Here is a 24,322-nt window from a genome sequence, read left to right on the forward strand (position 1 = left end):
GTTTTGTCACATCAGTACAGCAATGCCACTAAAAGGCATTTGTAATGCCATCTGACGATTTTCAGACCAAGATCAGTTTGCAATGAGTCAAATTTCAGCTGGATCATATTACGAGGAACAGTAAACTATTCTAACTTATATAAATACTTTATGCTTGCTGACAGGTAGTCACAGCCTTTATTATAAATCTTAAGATGCAAGTATCCATTTTGAAGAACATACAATAAAAATTAACTATGATGCCTTTACTCATCTAAATGACTTCTTTTATCTACAGACTCTACAGTTACAGTAGGCTATCAGTTGGGTATCAGTTGAATAATGGAAATACAAAGCCCTAACATGGCACCACTTCAACATATAACTAGTCACACCCCTACATGTCACCAGTCACCTTTTTTTTGCTTTTAAGTAAATGTCCACTGAGCTATTTCACAGTGCATAATGGAAAACATGGCCTTTGCAGTCAACAACTTTGCACGGCCACCACAGTAATGTACCTGATGCCATGCTCTGACCACTATGATCACCTTTTAACAAACCAACCAAACAAAACTCTAAGAAAGCACAAACTACCAACAGAAGGCAGTAAAAAGAGATCAACTATTTATTATTTGTAGTCTTTTACCATATATAGCCCATGTCCGCAACAAGATCAACACTGTAAAAATAACATAAGGAAAGTCCTAATATAGCGGCAAAAGCTGATCCTAAACAATTTTGACAAAGAAACACTATTAACCCAACATGTAACACAGGCATACATTGACATTAATATCTCCTCGTCAGAAAAAAAGGTGGATTCTTGTTGGCTATCTTCATACTTTTCAGCCAATAGTTTAATTTCTTCTTCTAGCGACTGGATTTCGTCTTCATAAACTTGGAAAATGCTGTTGTCCATTTCTCAGAATCAAGGTTACTAGAAAAAACAAAATAAGTATATCTGTTAGGAAAAAAAAATCCATTTTCAAAATAAATTACTTTTATCCAAGGAATTAATTTAAGAAATGCAGAGAGAACATTAGGCAATTGTTTCTCCCACCCCTCTGCTTAAAATGAGGCAATCCTACTATATTCTATGACTTCTGAAAACGGAAGAATTGGTATGTACAATTTTAAAATATCCCTGGTAGCTTTGATAAGTATCATAATTTATACCTCCATAAAAAAAATTCTAGAATGGCAAACACTCCTATTTGCTATGGAAGATTAACATATAAACCTTGATCCTCAGGAACCAAGTTTGAAGGAATTTTGTCACCAACTTGCAAACAGAAGTAGACTTGCAGTAAAACTTTGCTCTTAATACTACAGTACTCTACCATCAGTGTAACTCCTATTTAAACCCTAGGAAGTCCACTTAGGAAAACACTGGTCTGCAAGTAGATATTACAAAAGCAGAAAAGCCCCTTTTTCCGTAATGCTGAATGTAACAAAGCTTCCTAAGAAACATGGTAACTCACTCTGCTAAAAGCATCCTGAACAGAAAATATTCTACCTCCAGTAAACACAGGCAACTACAGGATACCAGCAAGAATGGGACAAATTTCTGACTTCACATAAAAGAAGAAGGAAGAAAGAAAGAAAAAAAAAAAAAAAAAAAGAAAGAGAGAAGAGTTTTTTCCAAAACAGATAACAATTTTGAAAAAACATAGTTTTATCGCATTAGTTCCTCAAACACTTAATCCACTGAGTCCAAATGCAGTTACTAAATCAATTTTAAGAAACAGATCACCACATAACCTCCAAATACAGAAGTTACATTACAAATCTACCATAGTCAAAGGCTTTCTTTAAGAATCCTCTTAACTAATCATGATTTCATCCAGGAGTGTATTCAGCTGTCTTAAATTTGCTGTACTAGAACAACCAGCTGTTCTGCAGATAAAAAGCAAACATAATCAGATACATAAACCAAATCCAGCTTCGGCAAATCCACCTAACGATCCACCTGATTAAATAAAACACAGCTGTTCCTAACACAACAGCATAATCTGCCTTTGAAGTAAACAGCAAAGAGACACAAAGAACCATGCTTCACAAATAATTCCAAATTAATAAATTGCAATTTTAAGGGGAGGGGGGAAAAAAAAATCTGACATTCAGCCCAGACACGACACATTCAAAGGACTGTGGAGAATATTATGCAGCTCAATACCCATGTATTGACACTTTCAACCAGGGGAAAAAAAATAATCTAGTTCTATGTGCATTTTTAGAAAACCACTATTGCATTTGCAAGATCCACATGAACACGTTTCACTAAAAAGGGATGAGGGGGGAAACAGGATTTTGTTGATTTACCTCATAAGAAACATCATCTGAATAACACATATAAGAAAACAACACTCAAAACACCTTTTACATTAAAAACTTATTTTGTGAATAAAAAAATGCAATTAAGGAATTGCTGCGGTTGTGCCTAGTTGTGACTTCGTCTGAAGATTTAAAGCAATCTTATGCACTGTGTGACAACAGACAACATCAGTGGGGACAAGAAAGGGAAGTTCTCCAAACTTAAGGCATCCTATCACTTTTTTTTTTTTTTTTCAATTGGACACATTGAAAAAAGCTTTGGTCATAATAAAGAGTACATTGGGAAAAAGAAAAACGTTACAATAGCCAGAACTTTACCCTAGGTTACTAGCCAATTCCTCTTTTAACAGCTGCCTGTTTTGAAAACAGCAACAGAACACAAATTGTGCTTACAGTTATATTAACTCAAGTGATTTTACTAGACTGCAGAAGACTCAAAGACTAGTTATGACTTCAAAGAGCATTATCTCCAGAAAAAAACACCCGTACCTACATAAAACATAACTTTAACGGCAAACAATCCATCATTTCGCCTCACCCTAAGCGTAGGCACACATCTATTTGTGCATGAACGGTAAATATTTCACATTTCTACGCACCTGCCCGTATACACTCCTTTGCTTTTAAGCTGCCACAGGATGAGCTGGGAAGAGCGTTCAAGAGTTTGTGAGAAACGAGCCGGCGAGGTTCTGCCTCTCGTTGCTTTGCCTTCAGCCCTCACAAGGTGACCGCTGGCAACACCAAAGAGCCGGTGCCACCCCTAGTCCGCCCACAAGACACCAGAGGTCGGGGCTCACAGGCGCCAGAGCCGACCCGGGCGGCACCGAGCCCGCCCAAGGAGAGCCAGCCCGCAGCCCCAGCCAGCGCAGGGGCCCCCACAGCGGCGGCGCCCAAACGGCCGACGCTGAGGAGAGAGGAGAGGCTCCCGCCCGCCAACGGCTGCGGCGCCTGAGGCACTGTAGCGCGAGAGGCACCGCTCCGCGCGCGCGCCCCGCGCCTTCGAACTGCGCGCCCAAGCCGCCCGCTTGCGGGCCCGGGCGCTACCACAGCTGCTGCCCGAGCAGGGAGCGCCGGCCGCGACCTCGCTCCCCCCACGCGAAACAACAGAGCTGCTTTTGAAGGGCGCTTCCGGGGGCCGTTCTTCGAGATGGACAGAAAAACAGTTATTTTGCCCCCTATTTCCTTAATTTTGTGCTTACGTCTTGCGGAAAATCCCCCCACTTTTCTTCCTGGTTAGTTACGGCCAAACCTTCCCCGGTCACAAGACCCAACTCGTATGCTCCCATCACATTGGACCGGCCGGAAACAGGAACCTGAAAGAGGCGAGGAAGCGGTCGGAATCCAACGGCCCCAGGAAGCGGAACGCGCGTTTTCCTCCCCCTCCCCCCCCCCCCCCCCCCCGAGTGAGCGCTAGGAAGGGATGCGAGGGGGAAGATAAATTGAGTGGCGCTAGGAGGCTCGCACGTGAAGGCGGTGAGGGACAGCAGTAGCGTCTCTTCGGCGTGGTGGTTCCCGGAGCTCCGGGGGGTGCCTCGGCCTCTCGGGGGCGGCGGGGGCGGGGGTTGGGGCTGTGGGTGGCTCGCGTGGCGTCCCCGTCCTCTCTCCCCTCCTCTTAGAAAATCCTTGGGAAATGTTATATTGGTAAGAGCCGTTGACATTTGCTGTCGTGCGCCCAGTCATAACCTTGAAAGGCTTAAAAAAAAAAAAACCCCAAACCCAACACCTGCATCCTGGTTGCTTGTGGTAAGGCAGTGGTTACTGGCACTGGACTAGAGCAGTTGCGTGGTGCAAAGCGAAGGAGCATCCTTCCCAAAAGGTTCTTTATGGAGGACTTCTGGTGGGACCATTGGTTCCGTAATTTGGTGTTGTGATTGCATTAATGCCTACAACGTAAGTGTTAGTGAACTGTTACTACCTTCTTTCAGAAAAACGGAGTGTGCATTACAGGCGTGACAGCTTGACTTTGCAACATGGAGAAGAAACAAGTTTCAAAACGCTTATATGTTGGAGGGCTTGGCCATACGGTTTCCAAGGCTGAACTGCAAGAAAGATTTGGCAAGTTTGGGCATGTTTTGGATGCAGAGATTATTACCAGAAAAGACGATCAGGGTAACAGTTTTGCATCATCCTTTAAAAGTGACTTGTTTTTCAATTGGTAGTGTGACATGGAGTTTTTGCTTCAGAGGCTTTATTTTCAGGAAGTAACTTAATTTTCAGTTTTAAAGGAAATGCTGAAATGATACAGCAATTAACTGAATGTTTCTCGTTGAGCAGGGAATCCTGTGAAAACTTTTGCTTACATCAGTGTCAGCATATCTGATGCAGATCTTAGAAAGTGTAAGTACGTTTTTTATTTTAATGTAATTTCTGCTTTTGAGGCAAGTTGCATTACCGGTAATGCACCTAATGTTGTTAAATCAGGATGTGGTCAAGGTAGACCCTGTGTCATTCTGTTGTCATAGTTACGCCATTTTCTTTAAGCTGCAATTTTATGGAAGTTGCTTCAACTGGAGTTTTCAGTAAGTGGGTGTAGGCAGATTAAAAAGATTCCTTCTGCCTAAAATAGGTGATGTAGGAATTTGTTCTAACCCTTTTATGAAAAGGTATAAGAAATGTGATTGAAATGCTTTAATCAGGCCAATAAAATGTTAGAAGTGACTTGATGTGAGCGGAAAGCCAGAAGGAGAGTTTATGTAAGGCATCCTTCTGCTAAAGCAATTTTACAAACCCCAGAATAATTGCATTATAAAACTACTCGCAGGGTTAGAAAACCACCTGTGTTATATGGAGCAGCGAAATGGCGGGTGAAGATCCCTATACGCAAAGAGAGGTATTGGTAATATGCCCTTTTAGCTAGGGAGTGCTGCTATTAGGAATAGGAAAGTTGTTTGAGAGCAACTAAAAGCTAACCCAGCCCTTGATACTTAGCTTCCTTAAGTTCCTGGTTCCTCTGGCTTTCAGTACTCCTTAACTATGTTTTTCAAAGTACGCAAGAAGTTAAATAGAGAAGAACCTGTCTGACAGTAGTGTAGAAACTTCAGGGAACGTGTACCTGAATTTTCAGGTTTGTATTTGAACATATCTGAACCATACAGGCTGGAATGACTCTTCTGAAGTTGAAACTTTAATTTTGGATGTAGACCTTCTTGTTTAAGATTTCGGTATTAGACCTTTCATATGCAAACTGAAATCCAGTGAGTAATGAGGTGTAAGATCATGTTAAAGAAACTGTATCATAGAAGGAGGCATAGTTAGGTCTAACGTTTTTTTTGGTTTTTTTTTTTAATGTAGAAAAATACTCATTTCGGGTCTCCTTGTTTTACAGGCATGTCAATTTTAAATAAAACAAAATGGAAAGGAGGGACACTGCAAATTGAGCTGGCCAGAGAAAGCTTTTTGCACAGGTGAAAGTCCATAAACAAGTGGATGTTGTTGCTAAAGTTACCCTTTTCTGTTTATAGGATAGCATTATGGCTGTGCTTTCACCTGTTACAATCTTCTTCTTTCTAGTTTTCATTGACATTGGTGGACTGCTGATGCATATTAGATACTGCCACATGTTTTGTGTCCTTATTCCCTTAAAGGTAGCAGCTATGTTAGTTCCTTAAGTAGCGAATTGTTACCGCTCTGTGGCAGAGTGTCACTGCCAGCTATAATTTAGCGCACAGGCAGACCTTGTTTCAAATACGATGCACTTCTTGGTACAGGCTCGCCATGGAGAGAGAGGAAGCAAAGCTGCAGAAAGAAGAGCCACAGAGAACTGACAAAACGTGTCTGTTGGAATCACTGAAAAGGGCTGGAGTTGTAGACTTTCGCATGAAAGCAGTACCAGGTACAGAGGTGCCAGACCATAAGGTATGGTGGGGTAGATATATAGAGAATTCAAACAAAACAACACCCCAAGAATCAGGCACAAGCTTATTACACCTAAATTGATGTCAAATCTCTAAGCTTTATGTAAAGAAGCCTTTATTAAGTGTGACAATCCAACTTGTGAAAAATAGTCTAAAGAAATACCCTATATGTAGACATGTAGAATGCTCTTGTCCTTCTGTGTAACGACTGGAAATAGTCTTGATCGTACTGTCCTCTCTGTCATGTTAAATTAGTAAATGCTTTGTTACTCACTTCTGTTGGGGCTATCTTCCTGGCACCCTTAAAAGCATGTAAAGAGAACGTGTGTCTTATTTTTATACAGCGTATAGCTTTTTGGTGGCTAGGTTGTCAGGATCTATGTGCTTCAGCACATGCAGGGTCTACACACGCTTACAAAAGTAAGACTTAGAATACAATCACTGAACATGCAAATTTAGGCAAGAAAAATTATATTCACTAAGTTTTCAAAATTATTCGCTAAGCACAGAATGTTTTTGGAGGGTGATGGGGGGATTAATTTTTTAGTGGGAAAGGGGAAAAAGGCAAAAATAATAGCGATCCTGTCTGTATAGTTACCACTGTTAATGCATAAACCAGAAGCCTGATATTAAAAATAGTACTTGTAAGGAAATTCAGTTCTTTATTGTCTGTCTCTGTTTGCAGGTTGTAAAAAATTTTGGGGGTGGGTTGGTTGGTTGGTTTTGGTTTATTATTCTTTTGAGAAGGAAGCTGGCTAAGTTGCACAGTACAAATATCTCTCACTTAGTAAACAAAAAAGAATTAGTCTCAGGTGGTTCTTTATTAGTGTTTCTGTTATCAACGAACATGCATCTTGTTTTATTCCGGGGTTACTTCCATTCATTTTTTGTTTGACACTGATTATTTTTCTTTTCTTTTAGAAATGGGTTGTTGGTAAATTTGGCAGAGTCTTGCCTATCCTGCACCTCAGGAGTCAACAACAAAAAAAAATATCCTTTTCCTATTGGTTGGGCATAGGCCCAGTTCCCTTCTTTCTTTTGTTGCATGGGGAAACATTTGCCTAACTGTCTTAATATTGACTAATATGTCATACTTGATTTACTGAATCCCCATAGTAAATCTTGCCATAAGTTTGTGTGATTTGAATAATTGTTTTAGACTGCAAGTCAGTTGCTTAAAGGCTTCTGGTCATAACATTACAAAGGACTCTGTTGTCCTTTCACGCAGAATTTAGCCTGCTTATGAAGACTGGAAGTCTGCTTGCTGAAAGGATCATGTTGGTTTAATTCCTTAACTCAGACTAACGTTGTGAAATACGACCCGTCAAAATATTGCCATAACCTTAGGAAGCTGGAGCCAGACTTGACACATGTAGTTCCTATATCCGAGCTTACTTGGCACTTGGAAGGGAAAGATGATGGCATAAGCAAGAAGCGGCAAGGAGAGTTCCCTGTAACTAAGAATCCGCCTAAAAAACTGAGGCTGCTGGGCAATGAGGCTCTAAATGGAGCAGTAGTTCTCTCTTCTGGGTGCCAGTCACGTTTAAAAAACACAAGCTCATCACAGCTAGATCAAAGATCAAAATCTAAACCCAATGAGAAGTCTACATTGCCTCCATCAAGCAGCCTTGAGAGTAAAATACCAGGGAGAGGTTTATTGTCAGATAAAAGCAATGTTTCTGGAGGTACAGCTCAAAATAATCTGAGTGTTTCCGATAGTGACATTGATTCTGAAGAGGAAATCGGAGCAATGGTAAAGAGAGAGACAGAAATACAGAAAGCTGAAGATGTTGAGACTGAAAGTGACCACTTGGACATTGTTGGGGATAACTTTGAATTAAAATACAGAAGTCACTGGTCCTTAAGCAACCCAGATGCCATGAGGAAAGCTCTGAAAGGAAGTTCCAGAGAGAAAGAGGCTATGAAATGCGATAATGGTTATGATTCAGCAGATACAGATGACATTATTGCTGAAAGTAAAACTACAGATCTAAATAGCAGGAAAACTGCAATTTCAGAAGATTCTAAACAGGTGAAGGTGGGAGATAAAGAAATATTAACTAGCAAAAAATGTGATTTGGTACATGACTTCTCATTGAAAGCTCGCCATTTAAAAGAAGAATACGTTGAAAGAAAAGAGAAAAGGAAAAAATCCAAAATTGCTGCTTTACAGAGTACAGCAGTTAACAGTACAACAAAGACAAGTGATAGTGAAAGCTCTTACTCAGAGCCTGAGAGAGGGGAGTCTGAAATCAGTTCTGATTATGAATCCCTGATGCAAAACTGTTATCGCTTAGACCTTACCTTAGATGACTTAAAAGCGTTAGCTGCTGAAAACACTGGGACACCAGTAGAAGAGTCGGATAGTACAGAGCGTTCTAGTCAGCACACTGTTGAAGAAAATCCTAAGGGCAACGTTGTAAATAAAACAAAACTTTCTAATTTTCGTGCTGCAGTTAAACAAAAATGTATCTGTCCTGACGATGTAGTTGCTGCGATTTTAGCAGGGGAGGAGAATGCTGATGAAGAAAGCTCCAAGGGACAAAATAATTTGCATTTGAAATACCGTCCCTTCAGAGGAATGGGGTCCCTTTGTGAACAAGACGTAACGAAGGACAGCACTGGCTTAAAGAAGTCTGTAGGAAGTTTAGGTCTTGAAGCTTGTATTTCTTACTGTGGGGAGGAGTCATCTAAAAGACAGTCTAAGAACCATCCATTGTATTCACTTGAAGTCAGCAGTAAAAAGGGGCAAAATAGGCATTGTGAACAGCACAAGGAATTGTCAGATGCTTCCTCTGTGACAGATGAGAGAGATCAGCCTGTTTCCAGGCCATGTTTACAAGGAAAAAACAAAGATGTGAGTTCTTTGCAAGACGACCAAAATTCAGACCATGGAGACGCTGCTCCTAGTGCTGATCAGAGTGAAGATGAGGGCAGTGACATGGATAGTAATGCTGCAGCGTCACAGAAGCATATTAAACGACAACTGAAAAGCCCAAAGCTGCTTTCAAGAAAATTGAAGAGGGATGTAAACAATAAAAATCCCAAATGTGAAGCTACTCAATGTGAGAATGGGAAGACAAGCCTTTGGGAAAATAAGGAGCTTTGTCTTCATGATACTGCTCCAAAGGAACCTAATACGAAAAAGAAACAGTTGCAGGATAACCAGAGGAGGCTGGCAGCTCTAGAAGAGAGACAGAAAGAGAGAGAATTACAGAAGAAACTCATTCAAGGAGCTCTTTCAACTCTGGTAATTGCACTCACAACTTCTCTCTGAGTAGTATGCAGTAGAAGAGAAAGGGACGTTAACAGCTGTGGTTTAAGATACTTTAAAATTCTGGAATTTCTGATTACATTGCCAGTTTTCTTTCGAGTGTATAGAAAATGATGCATACCTAATTCCTGGCATGTCCCTAGAATTGCAAGAGGAATAGTAGATTCTTCCTTTCATGTCACGGAAATCTCTTTTAGATACTTACGTATGACTCTGCAGGTGTTTGGTATGGTTGACTTGACAGTTTCACTCTCACATAGGATAGCCAGCCAGCAGGCAAGCATAAACACATCATATTCAATTCAGATGTGGAAAGTGAAGCTGAAGAAGATGAGATGTTGCAGAAAGATGCGAATTTGGGAAATGTGCACGAAGAAGTAAGTGTTATTAGACTGTTGTTCATAGCGAAGTGACAGAAAAATGTAGATAAGGTTTGAATTAAAATGAATGATTCTTCTGTTTTTTTGCGAACATGAAACAGGTTTCAGAGAACTTAACCTTGCATCTGATAAAGCTGGAGAACTTGGACAATTTGTAAGGAGATTGAGATTTGTATAAAAGATACTCAGGTTTTGATTAAAAGAAAAAGAATGTTGAAGTTACAGGGCTTATGCATAATTAGTTTTGAAATTTTGCTGCTTTTAGTCAAAGGGAGGAGAGGAGATTTGGCTTGAGTAGTATAGAAGGACTCTTTGCTATCTCCAACACCAGACGAAGGATCTGTATTAGTGCAGTGTTTTGTTTTTACAAGTGATGCGAGGGTCCAAAGAAGTTGTGTGGGACTTCCTCTTTACACCTTGCCTAACTGAGACCTTGTTTAGCAGACTCCTCAGGATTCTACAGCCATACCTTGAGCACAATTAAGTACTTTTTTTCTGGAATAGAACTTCTTGTATCATCACATTTTTTTAGTCACATCTCTGCTAAAGCTTTAAACTATTGGTTTTGCTTTTGCTGTTTTTTTTCTTCAGAGATGTAGTAAGATTGGGACCATTCTTACTTTTCAATTCAAAAACTTTTCTCCCTTTTCCTCACGTTTAGCAATTCTTTTACAAATATATCCTTACCCTGTGTTTAGAATCCCTGCCCTGTATTTTTCCCTTTTCTTTAAAAGAACCTCAGTTTCTGTGGAAAATAGTTTCGAAGCCATGGAGTGCTTACTTCTTGTAATCACTGATTTTTATCAACTGATTTAAACTGTGTCCTGGAGTTTATACCATAAATGAGGCTTGTTCAGGAAAGGTATAATTAGACATTGATGTTTTTAAATTGATCTCCCTTGACCTAATCAGAAAGTTGGATTTTTTTTATACCTAACTCTTTCATATTGTAAAACTGAAGTTACCCTTTACATGAATATTTTGTCTATGTTGAAATTTAATAGTCATAACTGTAAAAGAGAATTGTACAAGGTGTGTATACAGTACAAGATTTGAAGGCCGTGGATCAATAAGTGAGCTGGTTATTCTAGAAATCCACTTTTTCAGATAAGCTGGAAAGCACATGAACAAAGCTGATACTGATTTATTCTCTCGAGCTTGCGTACACGGCTGCTCTTCTGTATTTTCTTTTTGTTTAACAAAGGATGAATCTGCTCCTAAAACTCTGGGCAAACTCTTTGAAAGCAGCGAGGATGAGCAGGATGATACAGACGATGAGAGATTCACAATTAAGCCCCAGTTTGAAGGCAAAGCTGGTGAAAAAGTGAGTGAACCCATCACTGTAATTTAGTTTTCTTCTATGTTTCCATGATGCCACTTCAGAAGAACATAACACGTAGGTTTGCATACTTGTGGAATATGATTTTGACAAACTTGCAATAGAATTCTTTTAAATAGTGGAAACAGTAGCCACGGAGGAAATGGTGTGTGTTGGGGAATGGGAGGAGTTTCTCTGATGTTGTCGTCTTTGAATACAAAGAAATTTCTGGAAAAGGCATCAAGAGCTAAAGGTTATGAGTACGGTGCCATAATTATAGTAAAAAAAACAGTTACTCAGTGTTGATGATTTTCTTCTCCAGTGCTTAATAGGATCTATTTCATTTTGTTTAGCTCTTGAAATTGCAATCACGATTTGGCACAGATGAAAGATTTCGCATGGATGCTCGGTTCCTTGAAAGTGACAGTGAAGAAGAAGGTAAACCTGCTCATAATTCCTGGGTAATGATACTAATAGAGCTATATCATGGAGCCTTAATTTGGTATGCTTGAAGCAACTTACGGGCTGCTTCTGCTTCTTTGGTGATTCCTTAAAGAAAAGAACCCAGCTCTGCTGTGGCTGAACATAGCATATATTGGTAGCTGTGTTTTTCTTAAATGTGATTGTTGCAAAAGCATTTTTAATAGCTGAATGAGACATACTTGGCTGATAAGTCGGTATTTGAAGGTATTTTTTAATACAGGATGATACCAGAATGCGTTTATCCGTGTTTCTCACAGGATAAATGGTGACTTGTTAAAATAAACTTTTTGACCGTTACATTCATTTACCACTGTTTGTTTTGTGGTCATCCTGCAGTCCACAGCTGATTTGTCAGCCTTTGAAAGATTTTTAAATTGTTTTTTTAAACAGCATTTCTTTCCCGCCCCTGCCAAAACCAAAATTGTTAACCTGGTTTTCAAGATTCAGAATTTGTTTCTGAAACTTAAATTCTTGCCTAGTTCTGCTACTCTCTTCATTGCTTTAATGTGATCTTCTGTACAGCATCTATCAGTGGCAGAGTAATTGCAGAGTTATGTGATCTAAGCAGGGAACAGGTTAAATAACTGATTGGATTTTCACATGAAGTAGATGCCCGTGACATTTCTAATCAAAGATTGTCTACAGTGAAAACCTTTGAGTAGCTTTAAAATAAAGGAACTGACATGTTGATACATGTGAGCTTTTCTGGCACTATAGTAATGTTATACATAAAATATTACAGGCTTACTGAGGTCATAGTGGCGGGGGAAAAATAATGTATATATTTTTCTCTTAGCAGAGACAAACACCTTGAAGGCAGATGAGGAAGAAGAGCTTGCTGCGGAGAAGAAGAAAAATCTGCAAATACTGGAAAGCCTCTTGAATATCAACCTGGTACACCCCAAGCCAACCAAAACAGCCACAAGCGCTAAGAAATTCAAGTATGAATCATCTGTTACCAGAAAAAAAGGAATTTTAGGAAGGTTTAACTTTTGCTGAAGATTCACAACTAAAATTTCTGCCTAGCTGACCGAGACAAGTCCTTCTCTGTTGTGTGCATTTGAAGTCGGTCTTTAATGCAGTTTCCCAACTTGAGTGTCCCAATAGATTATACAGCTGGTAATTACCATTATTTTAGGGGAAAAAAATTATTGTATGCCTGCCTGAGTTTCTTCCAGTAGATTCTGAATGATTGGATTGTTGGTTATGAAAATTAATATTTTAATAATTCCTTGCCTACGTAAGATATATTTCTGTTCCCTGTGGAGACAAACTTAAGGTGGCTAAACAAAGAACATGTGAGTTGGGCAGTAGGTCAGTAAGTTGGACTCGTAACTTCCATAGCCGTTAATAAGGTGGTTGTTTTCTCTGGCCTACAGGTGATTAGCATCAAACTTCTTTTGCAGTGGAGAATTTTTACTTTTTTTCATTTACCTGTATTTCTGCTTTAGAGAAATGTCTTCATGAGATGAGGAATTTGTTACATGTTGCTGTTGGGCATGCTCTCAGCTTTGTTCGAGGACGGTGAGAGAGGTTTGGAAATGTACTGTTGGAAGTACAGTGACATTTAACTATGCGCTTTAACAGAAATTGGTCTGTGGACTGAGTTGGTGGAAGTTCGTAGCGTTAAGGGTAATGCAGTAGTGTGCGATTAGTAAATTTTTACTGACAGTCACTGTTGGAATTGCATCAACTGACTGCTAAATACCATTGTGACTGCTGCACAATCATGTTTAATTCTATGACTGCTGTACAAATTTTCATGTATTTTCTAAAGACTAAGCAGAGGGGGAAATAATCTGTGCGACCCCAGAGATCATCTAGGAAGGTTTTGCGAATGGCAGCGTTCTCTAATACCCAGTTAGTGTAGAGTATGTAACCATTTAAAAGCAGTTAATTTATGCTGTAAGCTTTAATTTAGGGAGGGGAGGGGAAAGAAGCGATTACGTTCTTGCATTGCCATAAGGGCTTTGCTACGCTAGTATTGGGGACAGTCTAAACCCTAGACTGCTCTAGCTGAAAGTCCCCAAAGTGTTTAGATCTTGAAAGGTGGGCGTAATGGGGTGGTTTTTTGTTTGGTTTTCTTGGTTTTTTGGGCTCTTTTTTTCCTTGGACTATTCCAATTTATGCAATGTTTGGTACTAGAAGGAATATGGCAGTGTATAGCTATATTGATAGAGCTCCTCAAAAGATGCACAGGTGCAGGTATAAACTTACTCCATAACACACACAACTTGAGGTCTATGTTTTATATGAAATGCAACAATTTGAATTAAAGCCACTTCTGTTTATAACTTTTCGTGATCAGGACACTGGCTAGCAGGCACTTTCTAAATGCCAGTTAGGTTTTGGGTTGATCTGGAGCTTTTTTGGTAAAGAAGTCAGTGTGAATTTGAATCTGACTGTAAAGGTTTAGGGTAGCTTTCAGCTGAACATTTAGCATGTCTCATGGTTTTCCTTTTCTGTTCTGTTTTTGTAGAGATATTAATGCCCTCCGCTATGATCCCACAAGACAGGACCATGCGGTTTTTGAAAGGAGACCAAGTGCTACAGAGAAAGAGAGGTAATATTACAGCTTGGTAACTATAATTGTGACGTTTCTTCCTGTGGAAAGATGGCTATAGCAGAAGACTGAGCTTGAAACTGTGCAGACTGCCCTGTTTTTTCTTTAGTTCTCTCTGTTATTGCTAAAATCAAGATATTATAAGAAATGTGACCGTGAAAAACACCATGTAATGTCATCTTTTCATTATAGTCCATCTACTCTCAGCATGCCATTTTTTGTCTGTCTTTCTCACCTTCAGGCTAGCCCTTTGCTTCAGGTCATAGACTTCAAGATTTGCAAATCTGTGATGAAAAACATATATTAGCTCTTAACAATTTCTTTTGCCAGAAAAGAAATCTCTCCTAAATATCGTAATTTATATGCTATCACATATTAAAGGAAAAGTCAGGGTGTGGTTAATTATAAAGTAGGCTTGTTCCTGCCTTTGGAGTCAGACCTCAGATGTTGTTCCCACTGCTTACCCTCAAAGGGTGTGTAAATTGCAGAAGGTGAAAAGAAACGGGTCCAAAGTCTAAACCAAAATGATAGTCATGCTGCCCTATAAACCCGTTTCTGGCAATAGGAAACATCCTGTTGCCAGAACCTGGAATTGCTAAGGAAAAAAAACACCGCCCAAACCTTACAAGTGAACTACTCATTAATGTGCTTAGATAACTTTGGGTGGATTTTACTAACAAGGTTGCTTCTTAGGGAACCTTTCTTTTAAAAAATGTATGTGCTGTGTTACTATCCTTTAACAATCTCATTTCAGTAAAGCTAAAAGGAAGAAGAGGAGGGAGGAGAGCGAGAAACTGCCTGAAGTGTCTAAAGAAATGTATTACGATATTGCTGTTGATTTAAAAGCGTTGTTTGGATCTTCAAAGAGCAAGTCAGAAAAAAATGAAGAAATACCCTGGGACAAAGACAATGCAGAGGACTCTACCCCACCTGACGATTTGGGACCTAACGTTGGGAGTAACACAGCTCAGGAGTCTAGTGGTTTCACATTTTCCTTCTTTGGAGACATGGAGGAGTCAGGCATAAAAGAAGGTAACAGCACAACACATGTAATAGTACAATTTCTACTAGGAGCGGCTTATGTCAGGCACTGGTGACTAATATAGCGTGTAGAAATTCAGAATCCAGAGGATTTTCAGAGGCAAAAGTCAGTAATTATGCAAAATCATTACGATCTTCTCTTGCACTTGCTAAGATTGTTGTAGTTTAATCACAGCTAATTCATGCTTGCATCCCAGGATTTTTGAAAGGGATGTTTTGAGAAGGAACTATTATTTAAATTTTTTTTGAACGGTGATGGAAAAACTTGCTGTCATCCGCTGAATTTCTCAAATAGACAGGGAAAAAGATGATACGCAAGTCAAATCAGGTTTCGTATAAACCAACAAGATGTTAAATAAAATGTGTTAATTAAGGTAGTATTATGCGCAAAAGAAAATCTGAGAGTTGACCCCAAGATCCAAGAACACTTTGTTATGTACTTAATTTTATTATTGTACCTTTGGAAAATTGAAACGGGATGACATGTGATTATTGGGGGTGTCCTAACCTAAGACAAAATCAAACGTTATGAAATCAAGATTAAAAAAACTGAAATCAAGTCACTTTAGTAATGTAGGAAATAATAGAAACTGTATGAAGTGAACTGAAATGCAAAAAAAAAAACCCCCAACCAACAAACCCCCACATTTCTGCTGACTTCAGAAAGTATTCAGTGATTTCTGAATGCGGTAATACAGGTTTCAGAATATGTAGGAGATGACTAGAACAAAATGGAAAATAACTGAGTGGAGATGCAGTTCAGAGGTCACAAAGTTCTTAGCACGGAGAACCATGCTTGAGCACTGAGAGTTATATTTGCTTATTCATAATATTCATAATAAAATATTATAAATAATTATTGGTTTATATTGCATAAGAAGCCTGTTTGGTGGCAACAGGGCCACTGTGCTAGCTGCTGTATTGGCACAAACAAATAAGAAAAGTCTCTCCATTGCACATACCTCTGTTGATTTTTGTGATTTTACTTGCTGCTGTTGTTTTTGTTTAGCCTGACTTCAGATCATGTGTGTCATGTGGAATCCATGAAAGGGGGAACATGTGGATACTCCTCTCTCTCTCTTTTTTTTTTTTTTTTTTTGATCGTAAACTATGGATGTTTTCTGGACAATTTAAACTTGCAAACGCTCACTTTTTCCAAAGTAGGATTTTCCGATCTTTCTCGTGCGTAAAATACTGTTTGTGTTTGGTAGTCTAGTTACTGTTGGGCTTGGAAACTGTTTTATGTTGCCAGAGAGAGGCAGTACAGGAGCCATCTTCTCTGTTCTGCTGGTCATCCAAACAAGTCCTGTGCTTATGCACTAGAAGAAAAGGGTGCCATGGGTTCGTAACCGCAGTCCTTTTGGCGAGGTGAAGTAGTAGGGGCTCAGGCAAGTGTTTAAGTGACCGTGGGCTTCTGGCAACTGCCTGTGTATGCTATAGGCAGGAATACATACATGAAAATAACGTAGCTTAAACACACAGAAAGAATGAGCTAAGGCATTCTGAGTTTCTTTGCAAAGGAACTTGAGATAGTTCGCAGTGAAAGAAAGCTTTTATTACAACTTCTGCAAGCTAAAAATATGAATAGGCACAATTACTCCCAACTCACTTGATAAGGATTGTTAGGTTGGAGTGACTCGATAGAACCCTGGACCCTAACACCAAGCTTCAGAAGGACTCCTGCACTTTTTCCCTATGCTGTGATGATACCAGTTGTGAATTTTGAGGGTGAATTTGTGACATACGAGAAAGCAAACGATATTCATACCTGCTCAGAGGACGATAGAAAACCTGGAAGGGGAGGTTTCTGTCCTCCTTAAATCTCTCTTTTCCAATTTAAGTATTTCACTCTGAAGTAGAAATTTTTACTGGCAAGTAGGGGCATAGGCTGATTTATTTTTTTAATTGTGATATTATTGCAGAGCCGTACATAATTGAAACAATAAAACCTGTAAAAGGCACATGGCAAGAAGATCCACGTTTCCAAGACAGCAGTTCTGAGGGTGATGATGAACCAGAGGCATCAGAAAGGGAAAGGGACGAAGAAATGCAAGTTATATTTGTATTTGTTGTCTACTTGGCTGTAGTAGTTTGATGCTATGCAAATATTAATAGCAGCACTGAGGTCACGGGAAACCAAAATCTTCATTCCACATCTCTGGACAATAGAAGTTCTCTTAGGAAACCATTCCTTGCTGCACAGAATGTAATATTAAAAAAAAATCCCAATACCACACTTGAAGTTGAATATAAAAGCGGAGTTTCTAGTTCAATGCATGACAACTTAACTGGCTTTGGCCAAAAGCCAAATACGTACTAAATTTTCTTAAGAAATGTTTTTTTATATAAGGCTATATTTGGTTACTATGGGGTAATGTTCTTCAATGCATACTACTTCTCTGAAGCATTACAGCTTTAACTTGTGTTAATGGAATTTGACAGTAACTTTTATGATGCTAAAATGCCTTTGTGTTTGTCTAGGTTTTTCTCTTTACCACAGACAGAAAGTACTAGATTTTTCTTTTTCTCCAAAGATGATGAACGACTAAGAGGTATAATGGAACTTATTTCACCCCCTTTTTTCTTTTTTTTTTTTCAAACTCTTACTGAAATTCAATGAGCAAAAAATAGTGCCTAGTTATTAATGTTTTGTAGTTAAAACACAGAGGAGATGTTTAAGAAAAAAACAGCTACCTTGCTTTTCCTGTTTTCAGATGATTGCGTAATATGTGGCTGGTCTTTTAGGGCTTACAGAAAAAAAAAAATCACATGACAAGTTATCTAGACAGTTTGGATCCTTTCAAGCATATATATGATCTGTAACTTTTTTCTGTGTTTCTGGTGTTATTGTTACAAATATTGAATATTCGTATCTGCCACATATGCCCACATGGTTCTGGATCCTAAGTAATGTGGGGCTTTTTCTTGTGAATATAATGAATTTCATAGATAAAAACAAGCAAACAAAACAACATAAAACCAAACATAGAACCCCTGTGCAAAAAAAAACCCCAAAACCAACACACACAAAAACCAGACAAACAACCCACAGGCCACCAAAACAATTGCAGTTAATATTTATATTCAGGATGGCCTTAAATAATGTTTGTGTCCTGAGACATGTTAGATAACACTTATTAAATGTCTGTGTAGAAGTTACTGTATTAATACAGTTACTGTAATCTTCCAGCCTGTCTGATTTACAGACCCTGTTAAAATTGAGCTCTGAATCCTTAAATTTTCTTGGGAGACATGGGATAACGGTGCTCAGCTTTTAATGAAACAGCTGCTGTTTCACTGCAATTTATATTTCAGCATATTAAGAAAAACTGCTTGCTGCCGCCTTTCATTTTTCTTAGTACTCAAGGCTGTAATACATAATATTTCTGTTTGAGCCACCCGTGTTGTGGGGGCAAGAGAGGAAGAGGAAGATTAGGCCTTCTGTCTTTATTGCTGTGTTGCTTGTGAGATTTACAAGCAGCAGCGTATTCAGAAGTGTTTAATCATATTAATTTGTTCTTTGTTTTGTGCAGAGGGCCCTAAATTATTTTGTAGATCAGTAGACCTCGGTGAAGAAAGAGATGGTTGGGAAGACAGACGTAGATTATTGCTTGAGGTGAGTATTTTAATATCTGTTACTTGGTAGCTGTGGCTGAAAGCTCAGCATAAGGAGGGAACACAGCTGCTTATTTGCTTAATTTGCAATAAAAAGTAATTTGGGACGTTTAGGAGGGCTTGAAACTAAATATTTTTAGTGCAGAAGAGTATATAACATTGTGTTGTGATGTCCAGTCAGGTGAATTACTGAAACTCTGTATTGTACAGGATGGAGTTTACTTGACTGCATGTAAAAAAAAAAAAAAAAAAAAAAAAAAAAAACGTTTGAGACAAACAGGTGAATTTACATTTGAATACATCATAAGAGGTTTCTAAATATTTTCAGGAATGTCGGAAGAAGCATAAGGATGCAAGAAGGAAAGTGAAAGCAAAACAATAAATCTTTCTTATCTTAATGGTCCCCACCATGTCCTGTTTCTTCTCTGAAGAAGTTGCAGAAACATGTTACTTGCAAAATTGTGATCTTTCAAAGATGTAATGAGAAATAATGTTGGAAAAGACTGTTAAATTTGCTTATAGTTGGGTCCATGTTTATTGTGTCAACTCAGTGTCTCTACCAAGGTTTGGTACTTTGGGCCCAAAAGGCCTCCAGCCAGCCCAGACGCCACCACAGGAGCAGCCATGCGCTGTCCCTTTACTGAAAGGGTTTCATTCATGATTGAGCGATGATCAAACAGTAATTAATTGATGATCGACTGAAAAGCAAACGGTAACCAAATGGTGAATAAGCAATGATTGAAGGGTAATTAGAGTCACAGAATCATTTAGGTTGGAAAGAGACCCTTAAGATCATCGAATCCAACCACTGACCTAGCACGGCCAAGTCCACCACTAAACCGTGTCCCTAAGCACCACGTCTACACGTCTTTTAAATACTTCCAGGGACGGTGACCCAAGCACGTCCCTGGGCAGCCCGTTCCAGTGCTTGACCACCCTCGGTCCACCGATCCAGCCTGCCCAGTTCCCTCTGTAGAGCCCTCTGACCCTCAAACAGACCAATGCTCCCACCCACCGCCTCCAAAGCTGCCCCACAGCCACTTGCAGTTTCCTACCCCAAACAGGACAGGCTCTCGCAGACTCGGAAAGGCAGTTTATTGCCATGGAAAAAGGCCATTCCCGCCGTGACTCCCCAGCTTGCGCTTCCGCCGCTTTTTGTTCTGGAGGCAGCGCATCACCAAAGCATTAAGGAGATCAGGAGAAAGATGTTGGGCCGCCTGCGGTATTCAGGTGCTGTCCTGAGGTCCTGTGCTGTGACCCGGCCACCCGCCGCGTCTTAGCAGATGGGATGCGCGAGTCCAGGCCAAGCTCAAAGGTCGCTTCTGTCCCCTGTAGCGGGGAGCCCAGAACCGGAGGCAGCGCTGCAGGTGCAGCCGTAGCGGTGCGGCGCGGAGAGGACCTAGCGCCTTCCCCGACCTGCTGGCAGCGCTCCCGGTGCTGGGGGCAGGAGCAGAGACGTCCCATGGCTGGGGCTGGAGCCCTGGAGTGGCAAAGCCCTGAAGAGCACCTTTCGGCCACCCCTGCCAGTCTCGACGGCTGCCTCGGGGTACATGGCATTTGCCTCTGCACTTGCTGCAGGAGCAGCCGCCCCGCTTACGTGGGCGCCGAGGGCTCGGCCCCCCACCTCGGCACTTCACAGCCACCCCTGTGAGGCGGGGGCTGTGCCAGAGCGGGCGGCAGGAGGGCGAGGGCGTCAGCGTCCCTGCCCATCCCCGGGGCGCACGCAGGCCCCTGGCGCTGCTGTCACAGAGGCCACTGTGACCCGCGGGGCCAAGCCCACAAAAGGGAGCGCTGGGCTCCGGCCGTGCGTCAGTGCGACCTGGCGAGGTGAGGAGAGGGCAGGGGAAGGACGGGGCTTGCACGGGGCCGCCAAGGGAGGAGGGGGGCCCTGCACCTCGGGGCTCTGGGCCTGTGCTGCAAGCTCCCCTGCATCCCGCTTCTCCCCCAGAGTCAGCAGAGGAGCATTTGGAGGAGACACCCTGGCACAGGGTGGACGGGCACTCTCCAAGCGCTCACCGTTGCCGTGCGCCATGTCAGGCGGGATGGAGAAGGCCCCCGACTCGATGGAGCAGGGTGAGAGCAAAGTGTCCCTCCCACAGCCCGGGGCTGTCGGGCTGGTCAGCGTGGGGCTGAGAGCGGCAGTCGGGGAGGCAGGAGCTCCCCAGCGCCCCGGGCCAAGGGCCCCTCCTTTCCTCAGCAAGCGAGGCCCAGGCTGGGCAGTGGGCACCTGCTGGGACACCCGTGCCTGCAATGACCCCCTCCTCTGCAAGGCCTCCTGCTCTGTGCGTCAGCCAGCTAGGCAGGGACAGAGCAGGCCCTCGGGGGCAATCCCTGCGTGACGCTTCCCCCGGCCCTGCAGAGGTGCTCATTCCCGGTGGCATTTGCTCTCTCCCCTCCAGCATGTGTGCTGTGTCGCCGGGCTGAGGCTGACCCAGATATCTGTGGGCGCAAACTGGAGAAGCGAGGGCTCTGTGCCCATAAGTTTTGCCTGGTGAGTTCCTCCGGGGCTCCCTCCGGCTTCCCGACAGGCAGTCCCTGCCACACTCTCCTCATCCGCTCCTCGTCTGTTCTCTTCTGCAGTTTTTTGCCAACGACCTTTATCAGCAACGGGTCAAGAAAGTAGGACTCATGGGATTTCTCCCTGAGGATGTTCGACGTACAGTCGACCGGGCAGCGCAGAAGGTGAGGACCCGACAAGTACAGGGACATTTGTGCCAGCAGAGGTTTGACGGGGCTCAGCCCAGAGCCCGAGGAAGAAATCCCAGCCCTTCCAACCAGCTCTGGGACAAACGTCTTGCCCCCAGTAGCTCCACAGAGGCTCCAGCACAGGAGCCTCGTCTGCCAGGTGGGACTGTGGGGTGTGACCCAGTCACGGCCACATCCTGCGCCCTGCCCAGAGCTGTGGGGCTGGCTGTGGAGGCCCCGAGGCTGCCGCTGATGGGGGCTGCTGTGCTCTTTCTAGTGCTGCTTCGTCTGTGGCGAGAGCGGGGCCGCCATCACCTGCCGGGAGATGGGCTGCGGCCGCAGCTTCCATCTCCCCTGTTCTGTGGAGGGTGGATGCGTCACGCAGTTCTTTCCTCAGTACAGGTACCTCCTCTCCCCTCCTCGCCACCACAGGATGAAACCAGTGCTTCTCCCCGTGCCCACTGCGTTCCTCTTCCCCCTAGGTCCTTCTGCTGGGAGCACCGCCCAGAGCAGGCAGTGCAGGCGGCTCCGGAGGAGAACACCACCTGCCTCATCTGCCTGGACCTTGTCGGGGACAGACTGTCCTACGGCACCATGGTGTGCCCAGCGTGCAAACACGCCTGGTTCCACAGGGGCTGCATCCAGGTAGGAGCCCTTCCCTCGCCCCTGGGCACGGCAGGTGCTCAGCAGCACCCGGGCCTCACTTGTGCTCCTGATGTTTCTCCTGCAGGGACAGGCTGCGTGCGCTGGCATTTCTTGTTTCCAGTGCCCCCTCTGTAGGGATAAGGACCTCTTTTTCTCGGAAATGCTCACCATGGGCATCCGAATCCCCTGCAGGTTCGTGTCCTTTCACCCGGCTCACAAGACAGGAGGGTACAAGCACCGTGCCGTGCCCGGGGCTGCCCCAGCAGTCCTGGCCCTCGGCTGTCCCGTGAGTCTGGCCTTCTGCTTCACGGAGGAGTTGGAAACAGGGCCGGGAGGAAGAGCCAGACCCTGCTCTTATGCTGGGCCAGCGGGGCCTCACCAATTTTCCCTTCTCCATCAGTCTGCCATCGTGGGAGAGCAACCATGCATACGCAGCACTGAATGAGAGGCACAGCCGCTGCGATGCCAGGGAGTGCCTCTGTCCAGGAGGCAGGCAGCAGGCAGACGAAGAGGGGTGAGTTGCCAAAGCTGCACCCCGGGACCCTGCACGGGATCTCTGTCTCGCCAAGGGCTCGAAGCACAGGGACTGAGAACGAGGGCTCTGCCGGACAGTCACGTGCTGCGGTCGCTTTGTCCTCACAGCCATGAACCCGTTTGCTTCCCCAGGCCCTGGCAACTGCTGCTGTGCCGCTCCTGCGCTGCCGAGGGCACCCACAGGCGCTGCTCCTACTTGAGCAACAGCATGGCCAGCTGGGAGTGCGACAGCTGCGCTGGCCTGGGCACCGGTAAGTGGCAAAGCAGCCGGGTGCCCCTGGGTGGGGACCGGGGGCCAGGCAAGGCCTGGCAGCGGGTGCCCAGGGTGGGCTTGGCACAGCCTCTGTGCTCCAGGAGGGCTGGAGGCGCCGCTCTGGCCTATCCTGCCCCAGGCCTGGGGGACTGTGGCCTTGACCTTCCTGCTTCCCCTTACAGCCTCCAGTGCCAGCTCGGAGCTCGCCGGCCTCAGCAATGCTAGCCAGCCAGGATTGGGGCTTTCCTACGTCTCCACGGCATTAGAGACCAGCAGCCCCAGTACCACCAGCCAGGCGGCATCAGGGCTTTCCTCCAGCTCCCTGGCACTGGAGACCAGCAGCCCCAGCGCTGGCAGCCAGGCACCATCGGGCTCCTCCTGCGACTCCCCACCGCTTCAGGGAAGCAGCCTCTTTGTCCCCCCGGGGCCCATGCGGGTGCGAGAGCACTCCCGCTTGCAACGTCGGGCCCAAACCCCCTACAGCCGGCCCAGGAGACACCGTGAGAGGAGCCGTGCGCCAGCAGCAAGTGCTGAGAGCGGCACCCCCAGCCAGGCTGCGCTGGGGCCGTCCCACGGCTCCCCAGCTCCAGAGACCAGCAGCCCCAGCACCCCCAGCCAGGCACCATCGGGGTCCTCCTGCGGCTCCCCAGCACCACAGACCAGCAGCCGCAGCACTGGTAGCCACCTGGCATTAGGGTCATCCCAGGGCTCCCAAGTCCCTGAGGGCAGCAGCCACAACAGCTCCCCTGGGCCCGACCGCATAAGAAACCGCTCCCGCTTGCACCATCGGGCCCAAAACCCCTACGGCCGGCCCAGAAGACATCGTGAGAGGAGCTGTGCGCCAGCAGCAGGTGCTGAGAGCGGCATCCCCAGCCAGGCTGCGCTGGGGTCCTCCTGCAGCTCCCCAGCACCTGAGACCGGGAGCAGCCCCAGCACCCCCAGCCAGCTGCCATCGGGGTCCTCCTGTGGCTCCCCAGCGCTCGAGAGCAGCAGCCGCTCCAGCACCCCCGGGCCCGTGCGGACTCGCGAGCGCTCCCGCTTGCAACGTCGGGCCCAAAACCCCTACAGCCGGCCCGGACGCCGCCGCGGGAGCAGCCGTGCGCCATCCCCGAGTGCTGGCCCTGATCCCCCTCCAGCGGCACAATAAAGTTGGCCGTTAATCTCTGCACTGGGGGATTCCATGGTCAGTTCTTGCCTTCCTCCGCCTCCTCCCCCTCCTCTCCCTCTCTTGCAGCAGCACTACGGGCTGGGCCCAGAGGGTTGTCCTCTCCCCGGCGGCCAGCAGCACCTTCCCCAGACCTCCCTCCTTGCGGGCTGGCCTTGGCTGGCTGCCCAGCGCCATGGCCGTGTGCTTCGGGCCC

At 44.2% G+C, this 24,322-nt stretch overlaps 1 protein-coding gene across 1 annotated transcript; it reads left to right on the plus strand.

Annotated features, from left to right (window-relative positions):
• The first annotated feature begins 4,262 nt into the window (after positions 1-4,262).
• On the plus strand, positions 4,263-19,875 carry LOC309408614 (nucleolar protein 8-like). Its single transcript, XM_082004500.1, has 16 exons — positions 4,263-4,425; positions 4,591-4,653; positions 5,642-5,720; positions 6,024-6,171; positions 7,092-7,160; positions 7,477-9,420; positions 9,705-9,821; positions 11,029-11,148; positions 11,496-11,580; positions 12,425-12,566; positions 14,105-14,188; positions 14,943-15,220; positions 17,152-17,278; positions 17,711-17,781; positions 18,763-18,845; positions 19,173-19,875. The coding sequence occupies exons 1-16, from the start codon at positions 4,287-4,289 to the stop codon at positions 19,224-19,226; spliced, it is 3,603 nt and encodes a 1,200-aa protein (XP_081860626.1). The 5' UTR covers positions 4,263-4,286; the 3' UTR covers positions 19,227-19,875.
• The last annotated feature ends 4,447 nt before the right edge of the window (positions 19,876-24,322 follow it).

The sequence above is a fragment of the Phaethon aethereus genome (assembly GCF_964289735.1).
Source record: "Phaethon aethereus genome assembly, chromosome: 11".
Classification (NCBI taxonomy): domain Eukaryota; kingdom Metazoa; phylum Chordata; class Aves; order Phaethontiformes; family Phaethontidae; genus Phaethon; species Phaethon aethereus.